Here is a 25,664-nt window from a genome sequence, read left to right as displayed (position 1 = left end):
CACAAATCAACTTTTTTAAAACACTGATTTTTGTTTGATCAAAGTAAGCATTTGTAAAAAGGTGAAAAATAGGGTGTTCGTTTACTCTTCTGCCTCTCCCTCCCCAAACACACACAATCTTTATTATTGTATTACCTCTGAATTCGGATTTTAATTTAATATACATAAAGAAACCCCAGCAAATGATGGCAGGCTCAAAAGACTATTCACAGGTAATTCAAACACGTTAGCCCCAAAGACACCAAATACAAATTATGTGTGATACATCAGTCATTCTTTTTTCCCATAAATCTTGAAAATAAAAATTGGCTTTAGCTTCTCATTTTTAATGTGCTGTCCCGCTTTGAATTATGTAAAGTTCCCAAAGATATGAACATCTCTATATACACAGAAGCAGGGTAGCAGGACGCATGACTGTACATTTTTCACACTTCAAGAAAAAATTGTGGAAAACTTGCTTTGAACCTGCTCTTCAATTCTCAAAGGAAGCTAATTTGAAAGATTTGTCAATCTAACTTTTTAAGTGGCCAAACTTTTTTATTTGAAAATAACATAAAATTGGAAGTTGGACTAAGCTGCTGGAAAGAAGAAGGAACGGCTCTGCCTTCCCTAAGCTTCGCAGGTAGGAAGCAGGTCGGAACTGACGAGGAAGAAGGGAGTCCGTTTAACCTGTCCTCCATGCCGTGGAGTCACAGCTGCTCACCGCCCGGGTTTAAACGGCCCCATTTCCCTAGAAGGTGGAAAACGGTAATTGATTATGACGTTGTTCTTCTTTTTTTTTCTTCCTCTCCCCTCCCCATCACTCCTGCTGCTTGCTGGGCACCCACTGAATGTTTTCTACACTTTTCTGATTTTGTTTCTGAGCTTTATTCTATTACTTACCTGTGTTTAGGTTATAGGAGTTGAAGCTTGACTTTATTTTGCATCATTTGTCATTAAAAATAATTTTGAGAAGAGGCACAGAGAGCTCCAGGGATGTCTCTAAAGCCACAGCCAGTAAGTAGAGGAGCCTGGAATTGAACCCGGGAGGTTGAACCCGGAGGTCGGGCTCCTTTACCTTGGAGCTATGCTGCCTCCCTGACCTCCATACTCTGAGTAAATAACAAACAGTACAAAGTCCTGAGTCTTCTAATGGCTGAAATGGACACATATTTTCCCCCCCGTTCAGACACTCAGAAACTTGGGAAGTAGGTTTAATATCCACATTCTACAGGCAAAGAGAGAGGTGAGGGCAACTGACTTGGCCAAGACGGCACAGCTGGCAGCCCACCCCCATCTGGTAGCTCGTGTTTGAAGGCACGTTTCCATCTCCCACCTCAGGTGAGGACTGTGCCAGCTCGGGACCCTCTCGGTAAATGCTCCTGCCCGAGTGGGTGGAGGTGGACCTGCACTCTCTGTAGAAGGTAGGCAGGAGGCGGTGGCGTGACAAAGACTCAGGAAGTTAGGCTCTCAGGTCACTCAGGCTAAGTAACTAGGCCAGGGGCCCGTCTTTCCCCAGCGTCCTCCTGGGGCAGGAATGCCGACCAGCTGTGTGAGAGGCGAGCTGCCGACAGGGAAGGAATCCTCCGCAGACTGATTTTTAAAATATGCGGCTCGCATGTGCGCTGAAATATTTAGTAGTGAGGTTTCATGATGTTTGCAAATTACCTTCCAAGGGTTCGGAAAGAGAGTGAGCCAATATTAACAATTTGTGGGTCCAGGTGAAAAATATACAGGTGTTCATTGTATTGTTCTTTTAAATTTTATGTAGATTTGAAGTTTTCCAAATCAAAAGTTAGAGAAGAAAGAAGGAAGGAATGGAAGGAGGAAGAAGAGAATTCTGGTGATGTTCATTCACCCTCTGTGATTCCCCGGTGCTCCTGCACTGGCGACTGTGGGCTCTATCTGCTCTCTTGACTGTCAAGTGATTTATTCATTAAAACCGCTAAAATATGGTATCTGAGTAGATGACTCCCTGAAAAGAGTCAGTGTACCGGCACCTCTGGGTATATCCTTAAATTTATAGATGATCCTCAGATTTAGTAAACTACCTTTTTCTATTTGAAGAGCAGTTGTATTTCCAATAAATCTTGCAACAAAAATTTGCTACCTAACTAAAAAATATAACTGTCTTCTGTGAAAGCAGAAAAAGAAGTCATATCAGTGTTTGAAATAAACTAGCTGACTTAGCAAGCATGAGTTCATTTTGGATGAATTACAAGAGTCAAATGCTCAATGTTCTTAACAACTATCAGAAAAGTAATTTTTATGGATTACTAACTTGTAGTTTTCTTTTCTCCCCAATTGTGTTGAAAGATCCAAAATTTTAAATCCAACACAATAGAATTGAAAATTTATAGAACAAAACCTCAATAGTCAGTGAAATTTATTTGTAATATGTGCATTTTACAGTTGCTTTTTTGGAACTTTTTATTTATATTTTAAAATATATGGTTGTTAAACTTTTTGTGAATAATGTAAGTTAGAAGGAAGGAAAAAAGTCAAAGCTTCTTACCAACAGACAATTGTCATTTAACATTTTGGTTGGATTTCCTTTTGGTCTTTTTTCTATTCACAGTGTTTGTTTTTCTCATTTATATAATTGTATATTCTGTATACAGTTTTTGCATCTTGTTCTTTTTAAATAGCACTCTCACAAGCATTTTCTTTATTATTACAGTTTTGAAAAAAATCCTTTTAAGGTAGGGGAATGAAAACAATGAAAAGAAACTGTGAGAGGACATATGAGAAATTCCAGCCCCTTCCCTTGGTGGAGGACTAGGGAGCTGTGGATGGGAGACAAGGGCGGGACGCAGACTTTCCAGCTGAACACCTCTGCGTATGTCTGTGTGTACACATACACACAAGTTTTGGCCTAAGTGCACATAATGCTTGTTAGAAATTTAAAGAAAATTATCTGAATCATTTAAAATTTGGGCCTAATATTAAGTAGCTAGACCTTTATTTACATTTTTTTTACATAATTCCCCATTTGGGGAACTCTCGGGTTCTGTTTAATTTTTTTCCTCATACGTCAATCTGTGTTTTAAATAACTGTGTGTGTGTGTGAATAATTGCCTGATCTGTTTTGGTCATTAGTCGAAATAATCACTCTGTCTTACTGTCCACAGGTTATTTTTATTTTTCATATTGCTGTTGATAATTTGCAATCCTATTTGGAGACTAAATCCTCAGTGGTTTCCTTTTTTTCCCCCTCACTAAGAACCATTTCTCTCTTCTCTATCAGAAATCTCATCCAAATATCGGCTTTGCACTGGTATGTTCTGTTCTTTTCCAGGGAAAGGAAAATACCCTGAGGCCTGCTCCAGATTTCACTTGGCAACTTTAGCCCACTGACTAGACCTGTTTAGGAAAGAGCGAGAACATTAGGGGCCAGACCGTGATGTGTTATTGCTGACGATATGTGCATTTAACAGGTGCCCGCTTCCTGGGGACCTTCATAAAGACATTATTATGAACGTCTATAGGTACGTGGAACTCTCTGCCCCCAGAACCACGGTCACCTGTGAAGCTGGTCAGCTTCAGCCTGGGCGCACTAACTTGCACAGAGAGCAGAACTTCTGGGTTCCAGCCACACCATGTCACTGTATCCCTGAGCTGATGCAGGGGGCTGCCTGGGCTTTCCAGCCTGGCTCTGGTTTTCTGTAGCCGCCACCCTCCCCACATTCTCATCCCATTTGCGCTGCGGGCCTGCCTTGACCTCTTGCATGCTGAGAAGAAAGGACAAAGACCTCAGCTTACCCCACAGCATCCACAGCACTGGCAGTCTCCGCACAGGGTCCCCAGGAGGCCGTTGATCACCTGGATGGCGCAGAGAAGCATCTGAATTATTCCTATGACCAGCAAGATGGAGAAGAGGCTCAGATTCCAGGGGACCACGTCGGCAGGCTCTCGGCATTTACTCCACAAGGCTTTGTCACCCAGGTAATCCCTGTCGGGGACGTGGGATAGAAAGGTGACAACTGTAAGAAGTCACAATACCCGAGACTAGAAAGTCAACATAGTGGGTTTTCTTTTGCAATAGTTTCCATCCAAAACATAAGCTCCATAAGAAAAATATTCCATAATGACAACACTTTTACAAACAATACCTAACTTTTCATTGAGTATAGACTATGTGCCAGATCCTGTTCTAAACATCTCACAGATATTCACTCATTTATTTCTCATAGAAGGCTTATGGTTCTTTTTTTCCATTTCACAAATAAGGACATCGAGGTACAGAGAGGTCAGGCAACTTGCCCCTGGGACACACAGCAACTAAGTGACAGAGTGATTTTTGTGAGGTGAGCAAGAAGATGGGTAAGTTTAGTGCCTATTATGGGTCCAGGAAAATGAAGACGCTCCAGGAGTAGAATCTCACACATGTTCACGGCCTTGATCCTACCCATTGTCATTAGATCCTTTGGACTTTTGACAAGTTATCTGTCAAGGCTGCCGGCCATAAACAGTACAATGGTGTCTACAGTTAACAGGAAAGGCTTGATTTTTTTAAGGCCTAATTCTAGCCAAATTGTGAATTTGACTCAACTATATTTTTGTTAACATGCATGGATTCCACATACAAAAAGATTTAATTAATTAAAAGGAAGAAATAATCTGCTACCTTGAAACATATTCTACAAAAACCTTGAAAGAGGAGAAACTGCAATTATTTATAAAATATACGTACTAGGAGTCCGCTGCAATATACAGAGCACTGTGCCTTGAAGGAGAAATGCGAAGGATGCTATCTTTAAGACAAAGACAAAGTAAAGTGGGAAATCCTGTGGGTTATTACGATTCCTCCTCACCTTCTTAGAGCCACAGACTGGCACCTCCCTCTTCCTTTGTGCGTCCTCTGTCCTTTCAAGGCCTCAATGGGAAACGGCATCTGGCTACTAAACTCACATCCACCCTCTTGTTTTCAGATCTTTTTGACGACCCCTGTTTCTGAGGAATTCTCCTGTGCATCAGTGCGCACATTTTAAATACATTGTGTTACAATTTTGACAAATCTCTGAAATGTTGGCAGATGCCCTGGAGGTTCACAGAGCAGAAGGAATAACGGAAAGCCCAAGCATTTTGCTTTTGATTTGTAAGTGAAAGCTTGTTGATAGCATTGGTCCACCTGCCATAAGAACGGGGTTCTCCTGCTTGCTGGCGGTGACTGGTGCACTTGGCTGTATGATGGGAATACCCTCATCTATCAAGTCCCAGGGTTGAGTGAAGATTAATGTTAATCCTAGTCAAGCGCATAGAACAGTGCGCAGCACACAACAAGCACTCCGTGGACGCTGGCGTTGGCATTATTTAACTGAATTGGAGCCCTCTGGTTTGAAGGAAAGAGCCTGAGATTTTGGATTCAGATGGACCTGGGTTTGAGTCCAAGCATTCCTCTCACTATTCCTCCTTCAAGCTACGTTCCACGCCCCCCCCCAAGCATCAGTTTCTTCATCTGTAAAATGGGCTGACAACAGCCCCACAACTGTGCGAGTTCACTGAGATGACACCCCCCGTGTGTTGTTTTATAAGATGTCTTTTCAGTACTGATAAATTTTAAACACTCATCTTTCTGTTCTGCGCTTTTCCATGTCAGTCCTTTCTATCTTTACAACTTTTAAGCTTGATGATGATAAGAGGTTCTAAAGAGACAATACTTTCCAGGCACAAGTTGTAAAGAAAAGATCCTAAAAGGAAGTAACTGGCAATCCTGAGTTCTTCTTTCCTCGGAAGTTTGTTCAGTGGTGAGACGACAGCACCTCCTGGTGGTGAGATTGTGAAACGCTCCCGGGGGACGCGGATGCCGGGATGGAGTCTGGGCGCCTGGACGTCCTCTCAGGCCACTCCTGCTGCTGCCTCGCCCCCGACAAACCACCATGGAGAGCCTTCCAGGCCCTTCTCTTCCCGCAAACTCGGGTTCTGAGACTCTCAGAGATCCCACAATGATTGCTGCGTCCAGCTCTCAGGCCCCAGGTGAGAGGGGCCCTAATTTTTCACAGCCCGGCAGTTAATCATGTTTCCACATTCTATGAAGCAAGGAGAGCTCAGGCAGTGTAAACTGACTTAACTGGAGTTTTAAAGCATCCCGTCCCTGCGAAGGGCATTTCCACCTGAGCTGCGGTAACGCCGTCAACGTTGGAGCAGAAAGCCACGGGTTTCATGAAACTCACTTCTTGCTGGCGACAGAGGCAGCTGAAGGAAGAGGGGAGCCTGAAGGCCTTGCCTGGCCCACTCGACCTGGCCAACTCGGGGCCACCTCCTCCGGGACCCACTCCCTGATGCTCCTCCTGCCCTCAGCTGGCTTCCGTACCCTTCTGTGCTTCGTGGCACTGTGATCCCTCTGGAATGGAGCACCAGGCCCCTTTGCCATCATCGTCTGTCCATTTGTCCATCTTCGGGACTGAACACCCACAAGGCAGAGACCCTGTCCCCTCTGTCTGTCCCCAGCTCTAGCAGCTTTCATGTGCAGGGTCCTGCCCTTGTGCTGGGCACTGGCTAGCTGCCTTGTGTCACCTTCCCCAATCTCTCAAGGACGTGCTTCTTTACCTGGCCACGCCTGCCATGGAGTAGCCTTCAGGAAGCATTCACAGAGGGAAGGGACGTCCACCACCACACAGATTAAGAAACGGAAGTGCCTGGATTTGATCTTAGTTCTTCTGACTCCAAAGCCAGTGCTCTGAATCATTACACGACTCCCTCTATGTGAGTCATTATATCCCTTTAGGATATTTGAAACATGATTTCTTGTGAAATTCGATTTACACAATACATCTATAATAGTGTGTCATCAAGGTTTACCTACGCCGTGGTAAAGAGATGATTCTCCTTGAAGCTTCACATGGCTGGTTGAAAAGATTGAAATTAAATCATGAAATCATTATAAAGGCATAAGATTTTAGAAGGTTCTAATGTATAATAATAAATTCCATTCATGATAGTGAGTTACATTCATGAAAACGAAGAATGAGGCGGGCGGTACCTGGCAGCCATTGTGCCACAGGCTGTATGCACATCACGTTATTCCACTCTTGCCTGAAGCTGTGAGCTAGGCCTTGCTGTTACCCCATTTCACAGAGGCAGAGCTGAGAGGTCACACCCCTGGTGTGTGACAGAGGTGGTACTGGACCCCAAGTCCAGTCAGGCCAAGGGCAAAGCCAGTTCTTAACATCCGTGGGTGTTTCCTGCTTCCTGAAAGCTGGGAATGTGTGGTCGATCCCATGTGACCCTTTGGATGTGGCTGCCAGCGTGAGGGAACGTGGCTCCTTGCTCATAAGTCATCCTTGAATTGCGGATGCAGATGGTCTTCGCTGAAAGGCCAGGCCGACCGCTGAGCTGTATTTAGCCTGTGTCTTGGCAGGCCAGTGCTTCCCTGGCCACCCACCTCCTTCCTGAGGGAGTGGCGAGGGAGGGTGGCCTGGCTGGGGGGGCCTGTGTTTGGCTGTGTCCCTGGCCCTCCCCACTGCTGCACGTCCTTGGCCCTTCCTCCAGCTCTCCCCACACAGCAGTCCCAGGCCCCTGTAAGCTGCTTCCCTTTCAGCAGCTCAGGGTCAGCAGAGGTGGCTATTGTCTTAGAAAGGAAGACCTTGGATGGGGAAGGTCCTACTTCAAAGAAGCCAAGAGGCTTCGAAATCTCCCAGGTTTCTTTTTCCTTCTGGGATGTCTCCTCAGTATGGTTCTCATGGCAGAAAAAGTTAAGCGTCTTTGCCCCTTTAATGTAGTCGCCAACAAACATTTCTGAAGAAAACAGTGCTAAATTCTATGGCGTTGAAGAGCCCTGGATTTTGTGCCCCAAGGTGGAATCTCAGAGTCCGCCTTGCTGACCTCCCCCTACCCCTCCACCTCATCACATCCTCATGATTCCGTCTGAGCTGTGCCTCCTCTTTTGAGCTCCAACGCCACGGCCTTGCAGATGCTCATGATGTCACCTGGGTTATTTCTCCAACTTCCTCCTTGGCTCTGTCTTCAGTTACTGGGCCCTTCTGTTCATCCTCCGTGTCACTCCCATCACAATCATTGTAAAACTCCCAAGTGTTTGTGGCATGTCCTGCCTGAAGTCCTCTGCCATTCCCTGACGTCCTGAATCCAGGCTGCCTCTCAGTCTCCCCTTCATGTGGCGTCCCCTTCAGCTCCTCTCCCCACGTTCACCCTGAGCTTCCAGCCACACGGGGTCCTGACGTTCACTGAGTAGGACGGGCCTCTCCGTGGTTGCCTCAGGACTTGCCGCTCTCTGCCTGAGACGGGCTTCCCCTCCCTCCTGGAAGGCACACTTCTGCTCATCCGCAAGCCAGCCCATGTCACCTTCTAGAAGAAGTTCCCCTCACACTCCTCCATCTCACCGCTTTCTGTGCTGCGAGCATGTCCTGTATTGTCACCCTAACCGACCATGTGCTCATGGGGTGGAGACCATGTCTGCCCTTCTTTGCTCCATGTTTGGGACAGGCTTCAGCACAAAGCAGGGTGCTGCCAAGGGTTTTGTTTCTAATTCTCCTTCTACTAATTACTAGCTGTGCAGCCCGGGGCAAATGAACCTTTTTGAACTTCATTTTCCTACTGGAGGGATACGAATTCTCCTCAGATTTATTAGGAAGATTAAGTATGATAATGCGTGCAGAACACAGCCCTTAACTGTTAAGAGGAGGAGGAAGGGGAGGAGAAGGAGGGGGGAGCGGCTCCCACTGCCACTATTGATGATAAAGGAAGAGAGACCACTGTCCCGTCCTTTTTTTCGGGCTCACATGGTGGTTCATCCTCTCTACTCACTAGGTAGCTGTGTGTGCGTTAGGTTTGCAGCTAGCAGGACGACGGCCACGTTGCTTCCACACGGGACCTGACGGGAAGGAGTCCATGGTATAGGAAAGAAGATTGGAGACAAAGGTCCCCGAGCTTTGCTAGGTGGAATCTCTACAAAGGCAGATAGTGTGAACCAATAGCAGTTGTGTTCTAGATAAAGCACTGTGCCTCGAAGTCAGGAAACTTGGACTCAGTGTTCTTTGGGGCAAGTCACTTGTCCTCTCTGGGCCTCACTCTCTTCGCCTGGAGGGGGGTTAACTAATCTCACAGGCCTCTTGTGAGGATTGAATGGGACACTGTGGCTGGAAGCGCTTTGTTGACCGAAAACACAAGCCACAGGAGGCTGGGTTATTGTCCCAGGACGGTCAAGGGGAGCCCCTGGCTCAGGGAAGGTTTAGAGCTGGCAGCGGGAGAGGAGGCCAAAAAGGGAACGTGAGCTCTGGCCTCAGAGGACAGGAGGAGGATGTCGGAGAAGACGGGACACAGAGGAGACCTGCAAGGTGGCGGAGGACGACGGAGACCACTCCCCGGGCCCTGAACTGGGGCCTGTTTCCCACCTTAGTGGAGAGTGGACTTACGTGTTGGGTGGGATTAAATTCTACCTTGGGGACATGAGGGAAAAACCAGGAATCACTCTTATCCTCTAAATGCCCCGGAAAGTGTGGTATCTATGGTTTTGTAACTCACCCCATACCGGCAGTTTTGATCATATGATAGTTTGAAGCCACTATGCAGATGTCTAAGTGTTCAGATCTTCCTCCCTTAAGATAATTATCAAAGCCATCCAGCGAGCAGAGGATGGAGGGTTCTGGAACGTTCCTGTTTGCCTGCACAGTTTATTCTGTTTGTATTGTTAACCTGCTCTAGTCTGATACTTGTTATTGGGTGGGTGAGTTGTTGTGAGGAATAGACAGAATAACATACACGGAAGCATTCAGCACAGAACAGTGTGCAGTACGTGGCCGTGACGGGAATGAAAACCTGCTTCCCTGCAAGGACAAACACGGAGAACTTTGAAAAGCGGTTTCCTGTCCTCCCCCCAAGCTGGCATTTCCTGTGCTGGCCCTCGACCCAGCGGTCACTCTGTTGACCCTGGGCCTCGGTCGCCTCCCATCCCACGCAGGGCGTGCATCTGCCAGGCCCTCCCGCTGGCACAGATGAGACCGCCGGACGGCCTTGGAGGGTAACTTGGCATCTGCCATGTTTCCTTTCACCCTCCTTTGTTTTGGATGTAGATTTGTTCTCACTGATGTTCAGTTTATCAAGGGCAGCATCCATCATGTAACAGAACAGATAGAGAACCCGTTCGGTACAGCACTGAGGCCATTGGTGGGAATAATAGGATAAGGGTCCTTGAAAGAACACGTAGTCTGTAGCTCCACAGACACAGCCGCAGGTGGGAGAGAGTGAGCTATCGGGAGGACCTCAGGGGACTGCTCAGCCTCTGGTGTCTGAATTCTGTGCTCACGGCAGTGGAACCCCAACAGTCCTCTGTGAGGTGAGAGCCCTTCCACAGCCAACTCAGTAGCTCTGGGACTCGCCACCTGAGATGTGAAGATGTTAGAGGCCTCGTACCCCTGTTTAACTGCAGAGCAGCGTGGGGGTGATATTTGTTGTGAACAAACTGAGACCTCGCATGATAACAGAACTGGTACCCTCTAAAGACTGTTCTTGGGGTTCTTTAGACTCACTATATATCAATACATAGGGTTTGAGCTAATAAAGTGGTGTCCTATAGACTTTTTAGGCATGGACCCATCCTCCACGTGCAGGAGGACCCAAAGACCATATTTCCTGACCCCCTGGGTGTGTCTGTCACTGCGCCAGGCAGAGGGGCTGTGACAGGAACAACACAGAAGCGGCCCCAGCCCCCTGGAGGCTGGAGTCCGGTGCAGCACCCTCTCATGGGCTGTCTGCGGGATGAAACGCCTATGACCGAGGCGCCAAGCACACTCACCGACAGCCACACATAGCCGCTGAGCACTTGAAATATGGCTAGCGTGACTGAGGAATTTTCACCTTTATTCATTTAAATGGACTGAGGTTTAAAGAACCACGTGTGGCTCCCGGCTGCTGGATTGGACGGTGCAGGCCGGGGGCAGAAGCGCGCGTGATGCAACAAGACAGAGATTGGAGGCCAGAAGCCACGAGTCTGAGCCCTGGTCTGCCCCTGGCTGGCTGTGTGGCTCTCAGCAAGCCAGCCTTACACCTGCCTTGGCTCGGACTGACTGCCTCCTGAAGCTGCCGTGGAGATTAAATTACAAAGTTGTAAAACTCAAAAGGTTCTTCATAAACTACAAAGCCCCATGAAAACATCAAGGGTTATTTTAATGAGGTCTATCATCATTAACTCTCGGGAAGAACCTGCAGGGTTTTCAACATCCTCTTCCATAGATGTGCTTTCTGTAAGGGGTTGTTTTGTTGTACCCTGCGGGCCGTCACTGACAGCCTTTGCATTCTCTCGGTGGGCTGCCATCCTCGGTTTCTAGTACGAGATTTGCAGTGGGGCCACTACTTTCTGTTTGTGAACATGTTTAGTTGCCTCCTGTTGCTGCTAATAAATGTTTGCGTGTGAGGGGTGGCGCCACGTATCTCCTTCCCTCCGGCCAGCCAGGGCGCCCAGTTTCAGTTATTTCCCCTGGCGTCTGTCAACGAGCAGTTAGAGGCGAGACCTTGTGCAACCTCCCTCCGCTGCACAACTCCGGCCCCACCTCAAAGGGGCAGCATGCCTGAGACTTGCACACGGAGGTGACAGATATGTGCCGTGTCTCCCCTCGGCTGCTGATCTGCCTGTGCCCGTGGTGACACCTGGGCCTTGCAGGGTGTGTCTTACCCGTTGTGGAAGGGGTAGGCCCAGGTGCCATTGACCGTGAAACATTTAGGACCCTTGTTGATGGAGATGGCCGAGATGATAAATGAGTATCCAGCACCCAAGAATCCGATCGCAGCGAATATTGTGGAGGTGAACATCTGGAAGAGAAGAAGAGACAGCCAGGTTCCTCAGTGGCCCAGAGGTCACAGAGGGCGCACCTACGCAGCCTGTGGTCGCGCCTGCAGACTGCAGGGAGCGACCGCGTAGGAGCCGATCTTTACAGTGGGGGGGCCTGTGGGGTCTCCCAGAAGGAGTTTGGCGTCTGGTGTCCCCTTCTGCACCCGCAGCCCCATAGCTTTTTCATTGATGACTGAAGTGCTAGCTGTGGTTTGATTTCTTTGAGCCATGGTTTTAACCTCATTCAGGAGAGAATCTCCTTCCTATGAAGGGCTAACGTGGAAGGCCAGGCTATTACAGAATCAAAGAATCTTAGAATTGGAAGCGATCCTAAAAGCGTTCTGGTCCAGTCATCTCCCAGAGGCTACCTCACTGTGGGTCTCAGGTGGGAGGCGGGTTCTGCTGATGAGAAAGGGGAGAAGTCTAGAACTTCTCATTGGTCCTGGTTACATTCCTTGAGGTAAAAAAGCTTAAGTCCAACATCTTTTCCATGTGGTAGCAGACTTTAAAATATCTGAAGATATTTTATATCTTACATAAAAATATTTTATATTTTACATCTCTCCACCCCTTCCGCCCTCTGAAAGGTTTCTCCTCTTCAGGTTACATAGGCCCAACAATTTCAGTTCTTTTTAAATTTTTTTTTTTCCTGAGGAAGATTAGCCCTGAACTGACATCCATGCCAAGCTTCCCCCATTTCATAGGTGGGTTGCCACCATAGCGCAGCTGATAAGTGGTGTAGGTCCGTGCCCAGGATCTGAATCCTTGAACCCTGGGCCGCCAAAGTGGAGGGCACTGAACTTAGCCACTATGCCACGGGGCTGGCCTCTTAATTTTTTTTTTTTTTTGAGGAAGATTGGCCCTGAGCTAACATCTGTTGCCAATCTTCCTCTTTTTGCTTGAGGAAGATTGTCGCTGAGCTAACATCTGTGCCAGTCTTTCTCAACTTTGTATGTGGGACGCTGCCACAGCATGGCTTGATGAGTGGTGTGCAGGTCAAAGCTCAGGATCTGAACCTGCAAACCCTGAGCTGCCGAAGCAGAGTGCATGAACTTAACCACTACACCACCGGGCTGGCCCTCGAAGATTTTTATATGACAGAGATTAATTAGTGAAAAATAGATTGTATGAACATCTTTCTTATTTTGAATTATAAAATCAAAATAGAATTGTAGACTCTGAAAGGCAGACACCATCCTGGAGCCCATCCAGGCTAACGCCCTCTTATGGGTGAAAAAACTAGGCCCACAGATGCATCATCCATTCTAAGCAGTAATTGCAGAGTAGCATGGAAGCATTAATAATTTTGGATGGAAATAGGGGTGGAAAAGTTATCACCTCTCTTACTTTGGTGACATGACGGTGTAACGCACAGCACAGGAGTTTGAAAGTCAGCAGATGCAGGCTCAGCCTCATCTTTGCTACTTTTCTCTGTGTGATGACTGCATAACGAGCGTACCCTCAGAGTCTTAGTTTTCTCGTCCATAGAGGGGCAGGATGAAGCCCCCCTACAAGGTCCGTCGTAAAACTAGACGTGACAAACTAAGGCAAACGTTGTGCAGGCCCCCTTTCCTCTTCCTGTGTTACTGCCAATCTGATACAGGAGATGTTTGGGAGGAGAGGACCTGACCGTGCCCGGGATCGGGGTCTCTGTGATACTGGAGTTCCACTTTAGCTGGTATTTATTTTCCTATCATACATAAATGTATTTTGGGGGCAGCTTTCCGAGACTGAGCTCTGGCCCCACGTGCCGCATGGAGCCTTGTCTGACTTTCCAGGCAGAACCGACCGTTCCCTCCTCCTGTATAAACTGCTGTTACAGCACAGTGCTTGTGACACATTAATGCTCCACGTGTTGTCTGTCTTCCCCAACCAGAGCCCCAGCTCCTTGAAGCGTGGACAGTGAGTTATCTGAAGACCGGACGTTGCTCCACCCCTACCACCATCTGTACGGCTTTCCTTCTTCCTAGTTTCTTAAAGGCACCACATAACTACTTGTTGGCTGAAGATTAAGGTTTTATATTAATCATTATTTATATTTCGCCCCTTAATTCTTATGTCTAGGTTATCCTAAATCCATGATCACCATCAAGAATATGTATAAATATAATCTAGGTCACAAGTAGATGAAAATTTTGGTCAATTTATCACATTAGAACAGGCAATCTGTTTTCCAAAGGATGTTTTGTTGAATAATTTCATAAATTGCTGAATTACATAAAGTTAAATAGGTTTTATTCCTGTTGTACTTCTAAGAATCTTTGTGATACGCTCATGTGTGTGAACCTCCAAGAAGCAGACACACTCTGTATGCTGGAACATTGGGAAAATGATCAGCTCTCGAATCGTCCCTCAGAAGCACGGGAACTGCCTTGGAGTTGAGCCCTTAGTCCATGTGCCGGGAAATCAGGCTCTTCTCAGATACTTTATGTGAACAGCCAGGTACTGCGTGGGGAAGACATTAGTCAGAAACAACTCATGTTAGATGACAGAATTGTTTAAGGATTTGTTTCATAACACAGATTTATTAATAATTCTAGGAAAGTTGACCTCACAATTCCTAGTTCTGGACATTATAGGTAACACGCCTTTTAAATGGCATCCTACAATGAGCACACTCAGTGTTCGCAACTGTGAGGAGCGTTAGCACATACCTGCAAGGGGCATGTTTTACCGCCTTTGTCTTAGGTAAATGGATATTCGTGACTAAGGGTGAAATTTCAACTGACTGCACCATACATGGATACAAAAATGTCTGTACAAACTGAAATGGAAGAGAAGATGGGCTGTGGGAAACTTGTGTGGCTCAAAAGGTGTCGTTAGTAGCAGCAAAGACATTGATGTCAAAGACGCACGAATATATTTAAAAATAAATGAGTGGGGAGGAGTAATATTTCAAAATAAGTGTATTAAAATGATTTTATATTCTTTTCTACAGCATGTGATTTTAAATATGCATATGTATTAATGTTAGTCAAGGGCTTTTTTTGAAACTTCTTTATGGGAAATAAGAGATTGTTTTAGATTAAGTATTGCCTTATATTTGGGTATATATGGTAATTTGCAGAGTTGTCCAATCTCAGGAACCTGTAACTTTTTTCTGTGAGTTCTTGCAAGAACACACTTTGGGAAATGCTGCTCCGATTAAGCGAGAGCTTATCTAGCTAGTTTGCAGTCTCTGAGCCCCCCTCCACACACACACTGCAGCCGAACTGCTGTTCAGTTGGACGCAGCTAGTACAACTGGGTGCGGCCCCCATGTCCCAGCACAGCCATGGAAAGCTCACTCTCACAGGGGTTTCTTCTGATGTTGCCTCTCATCCTTTCAGCGGGAGGTTCTGAGCGGGCTGGAAACATTTTTGACATGGGGTCCTTTGTGATGGATTGGGTTGTTTCAATGAAAAACAGATTCTATGAAGGAAGGGTCCGTCACATCTTAAAACTGGTTAAAAGTCTTCAAAAGCCAGAATTTCCACTAAATAAATGGTTACATATTCTTACAGTTATATTTTTGTTAAAAAAAAATCTCAAAAACCATGGAATGCAATCACCTCACTTTCTAGCTAATAAAAATAGCTCCAAACCATGAAAGCCTTGGATGCATTATCTCATTTAATCCTCTCAACAGAGGTGAGTGTTATTATCTACATATCCAGACAGGAAACTAAGACTACTGGAAATTAAGATAATTTCTCTAAGTCAAACACAGAGTAAAGTGTTAGGACTGGGGTCAGTCCATGGCCACTTGCTGCCAAATCTCGTGCTCTTGTGACTTTCTCAAGTCACACATCTAGGAGGTGGCTGGGCTAGGTTAAGAACCAGGGTCTCCTCCCCGCCAAGTCCAGGGTCCTGTACCTTCCACCCCTTCAAATACACACACACGGCGTGTATTTCAAATACACAGTGACACACACATAAATATGCAGTGACACACATAAATACACAGTGACACACACTGTGTGTATTTCAAATACACAGTGACACACACATAAATACACGTTGACACACACTGTGTGTATTTCAAATACACAGTGACACGGTGCCACTACCACCAGATACTCCGTTATTTGCGAGTTTCCTTGTGAATGGCATTGGTTCTCTCACAGAAATAAAACAACATATAAGGGAAAAATATCTTTTTGCTTACTTGACTTTTGTCTTGAGTTCTAATTATTAGTCAGGAATCATTAAACTACTGATTAAGAACAAAAGAGTATCTGAAATTACTATAATGGAAAAGAAAGACTGCGTTTTCAGGAAGGCAGTTTGGAAGTCTGAGGAAACCTGGGTTCCAGCCCCCCAGCATCACCAGCCCCCACCTCTCTAGCCTTGGCTTCCTGTGGTGAAGAGAAGAAAGGGGCGTGTGGTTCTAGAAGGTCCCTTCAGCTAAAATCACCCAGGATTTCACCAACCGCTGGGGGGCAGTGAGAGCAGAAATCTGACTCGTGCATTCCCGCTATGTGAGGCGAGTAAAGGATTGTAGATACCACGCCTGGAACAATTTAGCAGGCAAATATTTAAAGACACAAAAAATGAGTACAAATGAAACATTGCTCACTTTAGGCAAGTCTGAGCAAATGAAAAACCAGGTCACATAAAGTATCTATGAGACGATTTTTCCCGTTACAAACAATCCTCTAGACCAGCCCTGTCCAAGGGAATTATAATGCAAGCCACAGATGGAATTTAAAGTTTTCTGGTAACCACCATTAAAAGAGTAAGAAACAAAAACAGGTGAGATTAATTTTAGTAATATATTTTCTTTAGCTCAACATATCCAAAATATTATCATTTCAATATATAATCAACATAAAAACTACAGATGAGATATTTTACATTCTTCTTTCTGTACTGGCTCTTTGAAATCTGGTATTTTATACATATGGTACGCCTCAATTTAGATTTGCCACATCCCTCGTGCTCAACGGTCACATGTGGATAGTGGCTGCTGTATTGGACAGCATAGTCTAGAACATTTAAAAAATGGATTTTTGGTAGTAAAAGTTTAAAAAGTGCATAGAGACGATCTGCACTGAATTCAGGATTAAGCTGATTCTTAGGAGGGACGGGACTGCGCTAGAGACGAGGAACACAGTGACGCTCAACTGAATCAATGATGTTCTATTTCTTTATAAAACTATCTGAAGAAAAAATGGCGTCAGGTTACAGTTTCGTAAAGCTACAGGTGGCATGTTTTGTTTTGTATTCAAATTTGAAGTATCTCACCTTAAGATAAATAAAGCAAACATCCCAAACTGGTATTTCAGAACTCTTCCAGAATGGATGAACCACATGAAGCAAGGTACGTTTTCTGTCATTTTGCCTTAAAAAATTTCATTGTCCAGAAGTAAAAAAATTGCCAAACTCACTACTCACAGATATTACCAGTCTTAAAACCAGTCTGGAATAACTTTAATTTATCGTGAGTTTCATGATACAAAATTTTTTGTGTTGAAAGTTGCTGAGATCGAGTGGACCATGTCAGAGAGTAGATGCTCTAACTCAGGGTGATTTCCGTAAACAGGCAGAGGGCCGGGCCTCTCTCTGGAGGAGATGCAGGAATGGGGAACAGAGCTGACGCGTGGTGAGAGGAGGCGCCAGACTCTGGAGTCTGGGTTGGGAGCCTTCCTCTGCAGCGTCTGTACCGCGGACACGCCCTGCCCAGTCTAAACAGAGACAGAGTGGAGACGGTGCTGCTGGGCAGCGGGCAAGGCAGGGGTCACGGGCAGGCCGATCTGGGTCTGCGTCCTGGCTCCTCCCTAATGACCTTGGGAAGTCAATCTCTCTAAGGTTCTCATCTCCACTTCTGTAAAATATGGCGGAATCCTAAGAATACTCCTGAATCCTCAGGGAGATCATGACATGTCAGATAGCTTAATCAATAGGCACTAGGGAATCACAGTGCACATCTCTAGGAACTCAGATGACCCCAGGTGGGGCAGGCTGCTGCATAATGCCCTTCACCGACAGGATACCCAGAAATCTCTTTTGTCTATCCCCAAGTTTTGGATAATTTCCCATGACAATGACAAGCACTTGATAAATGTCATTATTGTATTGCAATATTTTAATTATCATATCCTCACACACTCTTACTTTCCACACATACAGGGAGCATAAATCTGGACAGAAAAAGACGAGTAAGCAGAGGAATTCCTGTACGGTTGCTCAGCACACGTGTCCTGTTCACGTTGCTAAGGAAACGTGTGTGATGTACCCCCTGCAGACACTTTCCTTGAAATGGAAGATAGTGACACCCTCGGATCAGAGACCCTCTGACTCACCATGTGTCAGCTCTAAGACCTCCTCCCACTCAGGCTCTGGAGGCAGATGACGTAGGACCGGACCCCAGCTCTGCCACTGTCCAAGGCGTGTCCTCATGTATTAATGCCCCCCGCTGTCAGCTGGAGGAGGCCCTGGGGGCTCGGAAGGGAGGAAGAGTGGGTGGTCTGGGGACAGGGTTTGCAGAGACTTGGGTAGTAGCAACATGTTGGGGGACATCTCTGGTGGGCATGAGGGGTCCTCCTCAGCAAGGGTTCTAGGAGACTTATGGAGATTGTCTGAAGTGTCTCTTCCCTTAACATCTTGTATTTCCTGCCTCGGCCAGCTCGGGAAAGGGGAGGTCTGGTGGGGGTGTCAGAAGCTTCACTTGCATGCGCCTCAGTTTCCTTATTTATGAAATGGGGAGTTTAATGCCTGACTCAAAGGGGTATGGTGAGAATTGAGCCTGATGAAGTATGAAGTCACCTGAAATTCCTCCTGAGGGTTCAGGTCCTTCGTTCATCCAACGAGCACTTATTGAGGACCGTGTGTCCTCAGCACCCCAGGCACTTGGTGCCCCTCGCCCCTTCCCTGCACGCTAATGCTCGCAACATCTTCCCCCATCCCCGCAGTGCCCTTAGTGATCCATTTGACAGCAGAGGATTTTGAAGGATAAAAACCATTTAGTGAAGAAATAGGGTTCCATACTTTATTTCTTCTTTCAAGATAATCTATTATTTCAAAAGAACTGTCTTTCTTAAATGTCCCTCACACTTGCTGTCATTCCAAGGAACCCAGAGATAGATCTCAGGGAGTCCCTGCTTTCGGCCTCCAGAAGCAAGCGCTCCTTGCAGAAGAGCCCGCACAGCAGGCGTCCCTGGGGGGCACTGCTGAGCCAGGCATGGGAGGAAGTGCTGGCTGCAACGAGCAGACTAATTCACCACCTGACCAAGATCGTCCTCCCAGGCAGGCCTGTCGACCATCTGGCCCTGCCTGTGGGTGTGGTGGGCCTTTATCTCCCTGATACGCTTTAAGGATGCTGCAGTGCCTGCCTGCCTGCCCTCAATATCTCCTTTATCAGTCTGCCTTCAGTCCCATTATTAAAGACACTCCTTTGAGGCAAGGCCAGTGTCTTCAAAAGGCTCTTAGTAAAGCACATACTTAACATGAATGAGTTGATAAAATTATTCAGCTGTGCCAGTGGACCCTGAGAGATCCATTTTTTTCAGGATTAGAGGGCAGGCGACCCTGACCAGCCACAGATAAGCTGGCAGGGGGCCACTGAGAACGGCCCTCGAGCAGGAAGAGGTTGAGACCTCAAGACAAACTCAGGGCAGGGTTTTCCAAGCACACCTTGGAGGCAAGCCACCTTCCCCTCACAGTTTTTGCCCCAGGGCTCACTTTTCTCGGCTCTTGTTTAGCCTAATTTACTTAAAAGAGTGCGGATCCCTGGGGCTGGGCTCCAGTCTCCTCTGCCTCTGAGGAGAGCTTACAGCCTTCTGGTTTCTCGGGAGCTGTCAATCAAGTGATCTGAAGATTTTTTCCAGCTCATTGTCTTGTTTTATCTCTCCAGCCACTGCATCCTCTTCTGCTATTGATTCTTCTGTCCTGATTTCACTGCCCGTGGAAAGGGAAGAGAGTGATGCAGCTGCCTTCTGGGGAATATTCCAGAAAGACATAGCAGAGAAGAAAGGAGAGGGCACGGCCAGGAAACAAGTGATAGACAGCAAGGCCGTGGAGACGGCAGCAGGAGTTAACCTACCAGCTTGGCTTGGTCTGTTTCTGCCTCACTGGCCTGTCTACGCAGCAGGATTTGTTAATGTGCCACAGAAGCCCAGTGTTCCTTTAACACCCAGAGGGGAACCCTGTGAGCATCTGGAAAAATAATTCAAATCTTCAGCATTATAGGACCGACCAAAGTATGCTCTTTCTGTTTTCTGACAAAATGTTTGTAAATACTTTTCTTTAAAAAATGACTAATGCTTGGTGCTCCAGATCTTCAGAACATTAAGGAAACACATCTCTAAAGCAGAGTCATGATCTCAGTGGCCCCCAGGGGCAGGGACCCTAAAGGAAGAGCTCAGCCATCCCCAGCGCAGGCCACTGTGTCACAAAACACAGGCCCAGGAGTAACAGGTTAAGTTTTAATGTTTTGAAAAAGAAGGGAGAGATCTAGCTACTTTTTGTGTGAAATCTCTCAATTTTTAAAAGTTGGCAGCTCATTAAAAAGCAAACAAACCCCAAACAAGAAATCCTCTGCTGTGCACCTGGAGTGTGGTCACCCCTGGTCCGGGGCAGCTGTGACTGGTTGCCTCGGTTTAAAGTCCGGCATGGCTGGTCCTTTGGTGGGCACAGACCCTCCGGAGAGTCCGCTGGTCACTTGGAGGTGTCCTCCTCAAGGCACACTAAGGGCAGACCCCCCCGGGGGTTACGGAGCCCAGATGGACAACTGGAATGGGCAGACCAAATGTCTCAGGTCCTGTTGACTCAACTGTGTTGGTAAAAACATGACTTTTCTGCCTTCCTCTTGGACTTCACTTAAATCTAGTTAAGAAACACGTTTTGTACAATGCTTTAAATACTATTTCACTTCTCACTGTGGTTATATATACAAACCTAAAAGCAAAAAATAAGCAGAACCTTTGTTTTATATGCACTAATCTTCAGCCTTCCACTCAACACCAGGGAATGAGATTAGATTTCTAAGCAATGATGACCCTGGTCAACATAAGGTTGACATAAGGGAAGCCATATTGTAGGAAAGAAACCACATTGAAACTTTGAATGATCTCTGATTAACTAACCCAGACAGGCTCTGTAGATTTTATGGACCTTCCCAGCTGCTGTAAGTTGATAGCTCTGTTCCTCTGAGTTCCTTAGGGATGTGATGACCCCCCGCCAGAGAGTCTGTGCTGATGGCTGTCATCAATGACCAATAACAACTGAAAGATCAGGGTATAGGGCATTGCTCTGGTCTCTGCATATCCGGTAAAACAAAAGACCATCAGGAACTGAGACCAGATGTCTGCCCGCATCTGGAGATCAGATGGAGGCCTCATTGGGATTAGGTCAAATTTTCAGGGAGTGTTAAAATTTCCATACTTCTTATCCTGCTGGTCGGACACTTGATTAAAAAATGTGCTTTTAGTGTTCCAAAACTGTTGAGCAGGATACAAAATTCTAGTATAAAAATGTCAACATGAAGCCAAGAACAAGAGAATATTTCCAAATGAGTCCTAAACAGTTTCGTTCCTCTAATCCAGATCTATGCCCCAATTCAGCAGGAAGTAGCTAGGTTGGTCATTGCCCCAAATCCCTCAAGAATGAGGAATACCAAAGAATAGGAGGGATTGAACCTGGCAGAGAGTTAGCCATTGATGATTAAGTAGCTAGGAACTAAAGGGTTTTTCCTTTTTGCAATTACCGATACTAGCTTTTAGCTGTTTAACCCTCCATTGTTAACTGTGCTGCTTAGGCAATATGCTCTCTGACTCCACTACGTTGCTATAGATAACATCTCCCTGGAGCCTGGGTCACCATGGTGATGGGTGTGTGAGCTGTTCTTCAGGAATTCGAACCCCTTTGTCCACTTCAGGCCAGTTGAGACCACCAACTCATCAACTGGGCCCATGCAGATGTCCGATAGCCGACTTTTTGATGTCAAGTGGCTAAAAACTCCACCCCCAGATCATGCTAATGCCGCCATTTTGTGAACGTGGGTCCTACGAAGAGGCGTGGAGTCTGAGCACGCTCGCGCAGATCGTCATTACCTCACCTCTCCTCACCTCCAGTCACCTCTCTCCACATTCAGACCACCCTGCCCCATCCCATAAACATCCCTGAGTCCCCATTTTCAGGGAAGCTAGTTTGAGGCTCATGCTCTCGCTTCCTCACGTGGCTGCCTTGTGAGTAAATCCTGTCTCTGCTGCAATCTTGGGGTCTCGGTGTTTGGCTTTCCGGGCGGTGGGCAAAAACGAACCTGGTTCGGTAACAATGACTGTTTTTTTCTTTTCATCCAATTTCCTTAATTGCTAATTTCTTTCAAATTCTCATCTCCAACGAATCCCTCCAAAGTCCACAAGCTATGATGGAATTACATTTCAAGGGGAAAATGAGATATATATGTTTTCTATTCCTTTATAAGTAATTACATAAAAGTATCATATTATATATAACTTATGCTATGTAATTAGAGTAATTGTGGTTAATTTTTACATATCTTTGTAAATGATGATTACATGCTATAATAATAATCATCAGTGCTTCCTTGGGACTCATGATGGTGTCAAGAAGGTGAGAACATTCTCTTTGAATGGTCTTTGATTTCACATGGAAAACTGTAATTGTGTGAACAGAGCCCCAGACTCAGCCCTTCATATGTACTCAATAAATCTTTTTTGATTGAATAAATGAGCAAATAATGATGAGAAAGAATGCTAGAAACGATTCTGTTCCAGAACAGATGGCTACCCCTTCCCTGTAAAGCAGTTAAGGTGGGCGTGTCCAGCTCTTCACTGGGGTCCTGAGCCTCCCAGACAGACATGAACCTTGGAGATGACAGCAGAAGCTGGCCTCACTCGTCAGCCAGCCAGGAATTTCAGTTCTACCTTCTTCATTTTTGCTATATCAATGTACCTGAACTCTTAATATTTTTCTTTAGGTAAACTCTATTTTATTCATTTATGTCACCAACATGCACAAAAGACTAGAATCATTAGCAAACACAAACACAATATTATTGATTTTTTCATTAACGTCGCTTGCATTCCTGGAGCTCGAGACTTGTTCCCCCTTTGTTAGAAAGGGAGATTACGAAGTGTTAGATGTAGTAAAGACTTATTTCCATCAAAATAAGATTTTTTTTCTTGATAGAATCAAAGAGATTGAAGGGGAATGGAAAAGGGAATGACTTTCTATGTTACTGAAAGAGAGCCCATCAGTGTACCAGCAGAGCTTGTCCTAAACTCGGGAAATTCGCATCTGGTGCGGCGTCCTCATTTTACAGACCAGCAAAGGGAGACAAGAGCAGGGCAGGGACTTGCAGTGGCAGAACTGGGACTCACCCCCATGTCCCGGCAGCTTCCCACTCCCCCCGGAATGGCGATGCCCTGCCTCTCTGGCTCGCCTGCTAGAAGAGGGATGGTGGCACGAAAAAGAAAGGGAACAGAAGTTGGAGGCAAAACCTGGGGAGACATGAGTAAGTGCTGGGCCTCTGGGGCTGAGCCCCTGGCAGGGGTTGGATGGGGAGCTGAGAGGACTCCTCGTGAGACGAAGTTACCATCTGTCATCCCGCCCCAGCCCCCCTTTACAGATGGGGCACTGCAGAGCCAGAGAAGACGAAGGTCTTGCCCAAAGTCTCAGGGCCCCTCGGTGGCGGAGGGAGACTTACAGCCCATCCCTGCCTTCCAAGCCTGCATTCTATATACGGCATCACTTTAATTTTGTAGCTCTGACATCCCTGCCTATTTGTAAAACCTAAAATGGTACCTGTACCCTTCAAGTTTGAGGGCGATGGTATTTGAAAATTGTGTTATTCTTGTTACTTTGCACCAGCGAGAAGAACCCCATCTTTGTGCCTGCACCAGCTGCCCCCAGAATCCTACCTGGGGCTGGCAACTCGTCCCACCCCCGAGATGCCCAGCACAAGGAGACAGCGCACCCTGGGTCGTTCTGCTGGCCGCCCCCGTGACTCACCGCACATCGCTTCCCGCAGCTCTCGTTGCCGCAGCACCCACAGCAGTCATTGTTCCTCAGGCCCAAGAACACCAGCGCCGGGAAGATCATCTACCAGCAAGAGAAGCAGCTCAGAGCGGGTCCGGGCTGTTAAGGGAGGGCCATGCCTGCCTGGCTGTGTGAGCAGCCACATCCACTATGGGAACACAGTGGCCAGAGGGTATGGCAAGGACAGAGCAGGGCTGTGGGGTCTAAGAGTGGTAGTGAGTATGCAGGTGCCATTAGCTTCAGCGAAGCAAGATTTCAAGATCTGACACCTTAAGTTTCCATTTGGATGTGGGTTAGGACAAGTTGTCCACAACTGTCATGAAAAGCGAGTCTCTCTTTCTGAACCCAAGGTTCCCACCCTCTATTGCAAACAGGGGTAGAGAAATCATTAGTGCCCGAGTGGAGGGGATCCACTGACACCTGCTGCTCTGGGAGGCCTTCAGTCAATCAGTTTGCTAGAAAGTGTGTGTCCGGCTCCTCCCCACCCCCACTATCCTTTTAGAATAAAGAAATTATGTGGCCCTCCATTTGGTTTGTGGAATTCAATTGACCCCTGAGAACTGCCAGCCCATGCTTGGGGACTCAGTACTTAATAAACTTAGTGGACACATCCTCATCAGGTCCTAATGGACAAGGGAAAAAGAAAGACACTGACTTTGTCATGCAACACGTAGGCTTTTGTTAGAAACTAAATACCTTCCCGGTCAATAAGTACTCAATTTTAAAAGGATGGGGTGAAAATTTTCTTCAGAGGGATTTTAGGGCTTCCCTACTCACCAAGACCCCGCTTCCTAATATTCCTCCGAAAAACCAGACCTCGTCCGAAAGGTTGACGTTGTCGTCGATCACTTTTCCTCCGGGGAAAAATAACAGGACATTAGCCAGGAAGCCAAACACAGCGAGGGGAATGAGGGTGCCCCCCAGGCACTTGGCGCAGCCCCCAGTGCACATGCTGGCAAGGACGGGGGCGAGCTGCGAGAAAAGGCCTCAGCGCGTCCTTCACGGGTCTCTTCTAAGGTGTCGCCAGAGCGTCCTGGAGAGCGTCCCCAGTCCAATCCGTATTTCGGGGCTGAGAAGCCAATCGGCCTGTGCACCGTGCCCTTGGAGTTGCTTCAGCTTCTCAAATGCAGCAGCACCTCGATGACGGTGGCCATTTATACACTCTCTCTGACCTGAAGTCCTTTTACTTGCACCCCCATAAATGAGATTACATTGAGAGCAATCATTTTGCCATGGAGACCAATAACCTCTGTTAATAATCCACCAGCACAGACAAGACATTCACGTTGTTGCGATCGAACACAGAGCTGGAACAAACAGCATTTGGAACTCCTGCACCCTCAATCTGACAATGCCCCTGCCCAGATAAAGAAGTATTTCCCCCAGGCTCTTTATAAATCACTGCGTAACTGAGTTACAGCCCAGCTAAAGTCGTGTCTCCGAAGCACTTAATGGTCTACAGTCCGTCTTTGTCTTTTCCGCTGACAGCTTGGAATGCAAAAGAGTTATCCAAAAGAGCTTCTGTTTTCCTTAATATGAAAATAACAATTCGATGGTCTGGCTGGGTATCACTGAGCTCTGGCCTACAGGAATTTTTTTTAAAGGATAAAATCAGAGTAACTTTATTTTATTGCCTGATTGATATATTTCTGTACTTGTGACTCCATTAAGTTCTACCTCCCTCCTCACGTGGTGTGACGGAATTAGCAAAAGCGGTTTTCCCCATCAACTTGTTCAGCTACATCTTCCACGCAGGAATACAAGCCTCCACCTTCACAAGGGGTCAGGGGAAAGAAGGCTGGCGCTGGGTAGAGGCGAGGAAGGATGCTGAGGAATTGACTGGAAGCAGAGCTGACGAAGCTGGAGGAGCAGTGAAGGTGCAGGAGGCAGTGAGAGGACCTTAGTGGAAATGTCGCCAACTG

At 46.6% G+C, this 25,664-nt stretch overlaps 1 protein-coding gene across 1 annotated transcript; it reads right to left on the bottom strand.

The window, feature by feature from the left end:
• Window positions 1-119: 119 nt before the first annotated feature.
• On the bottom strand, window positions 120-25,153 carry TM4SF4 (transmembrane 4 L six family member 4). Its single transcript, XM_005600979.4, has 5 exons — window positions 24,520-25,153; window positions 23,716-23,805; window positions 11,606-11,742; window positions 3,742-3,931; window positions 120-730 (listed from the first exon to the last, which is right to left on the bottom strand). Exons 1-5 carry the CDS (start codon window positions 24,691-24,693, stop codon window positions 713-715), a joined length of 609 nt encoding a protein of 202 aa, XP_005601036.1. The 5' UTR covers window positions 24,694-25,153; the 3' UTR covers window positions 120-712.
• Between the last annotated feature and the right edge of the window lie 511 nt (window positions 25,154-25,664).

Source organism: Equus caballus, chromosome 16 (assembly GCF_041296265.1).
Source record: "Equus caballus isolate H_3958 breed thoroughbred chromosome 16, TB-T2T, whole genome shotgun sequence".
NCBI classification, from domain to species: Eukaryota; Metazoa; Chordata; class Mammalia; order Perissodactyla; family Equidae; genus Equus; species Equus caballus.
This window is presented reverse-complemented; position numbering and strand designations above follow the sequence as displayed.

Bases quoted from the DNA above. Each gene is read 5' to 3' on its own strand.
- TM4SF4 (XM_005600979.4), bottom strand. From the start codon at position 24,693: ATGTGCACTGGGGGCTGCGCCAAGTGCCTGGGGGGCACCCTCATTCCC. The intron at 23,806-24,519 runs GTGAGTAGGGAA...TCTTGCTGGTAG, and splicing joins TATTAGGAAGCGGGGTCTTG to ATGATCTTCCCGGCGCTGGT. The intron at 3,932-11,605 runs GTAAGACACACC...CGTCCCCGACAG, and splicing joins GCCTACCCCTTCCACAACGG to GGATTACCTGGGTGACAAAG.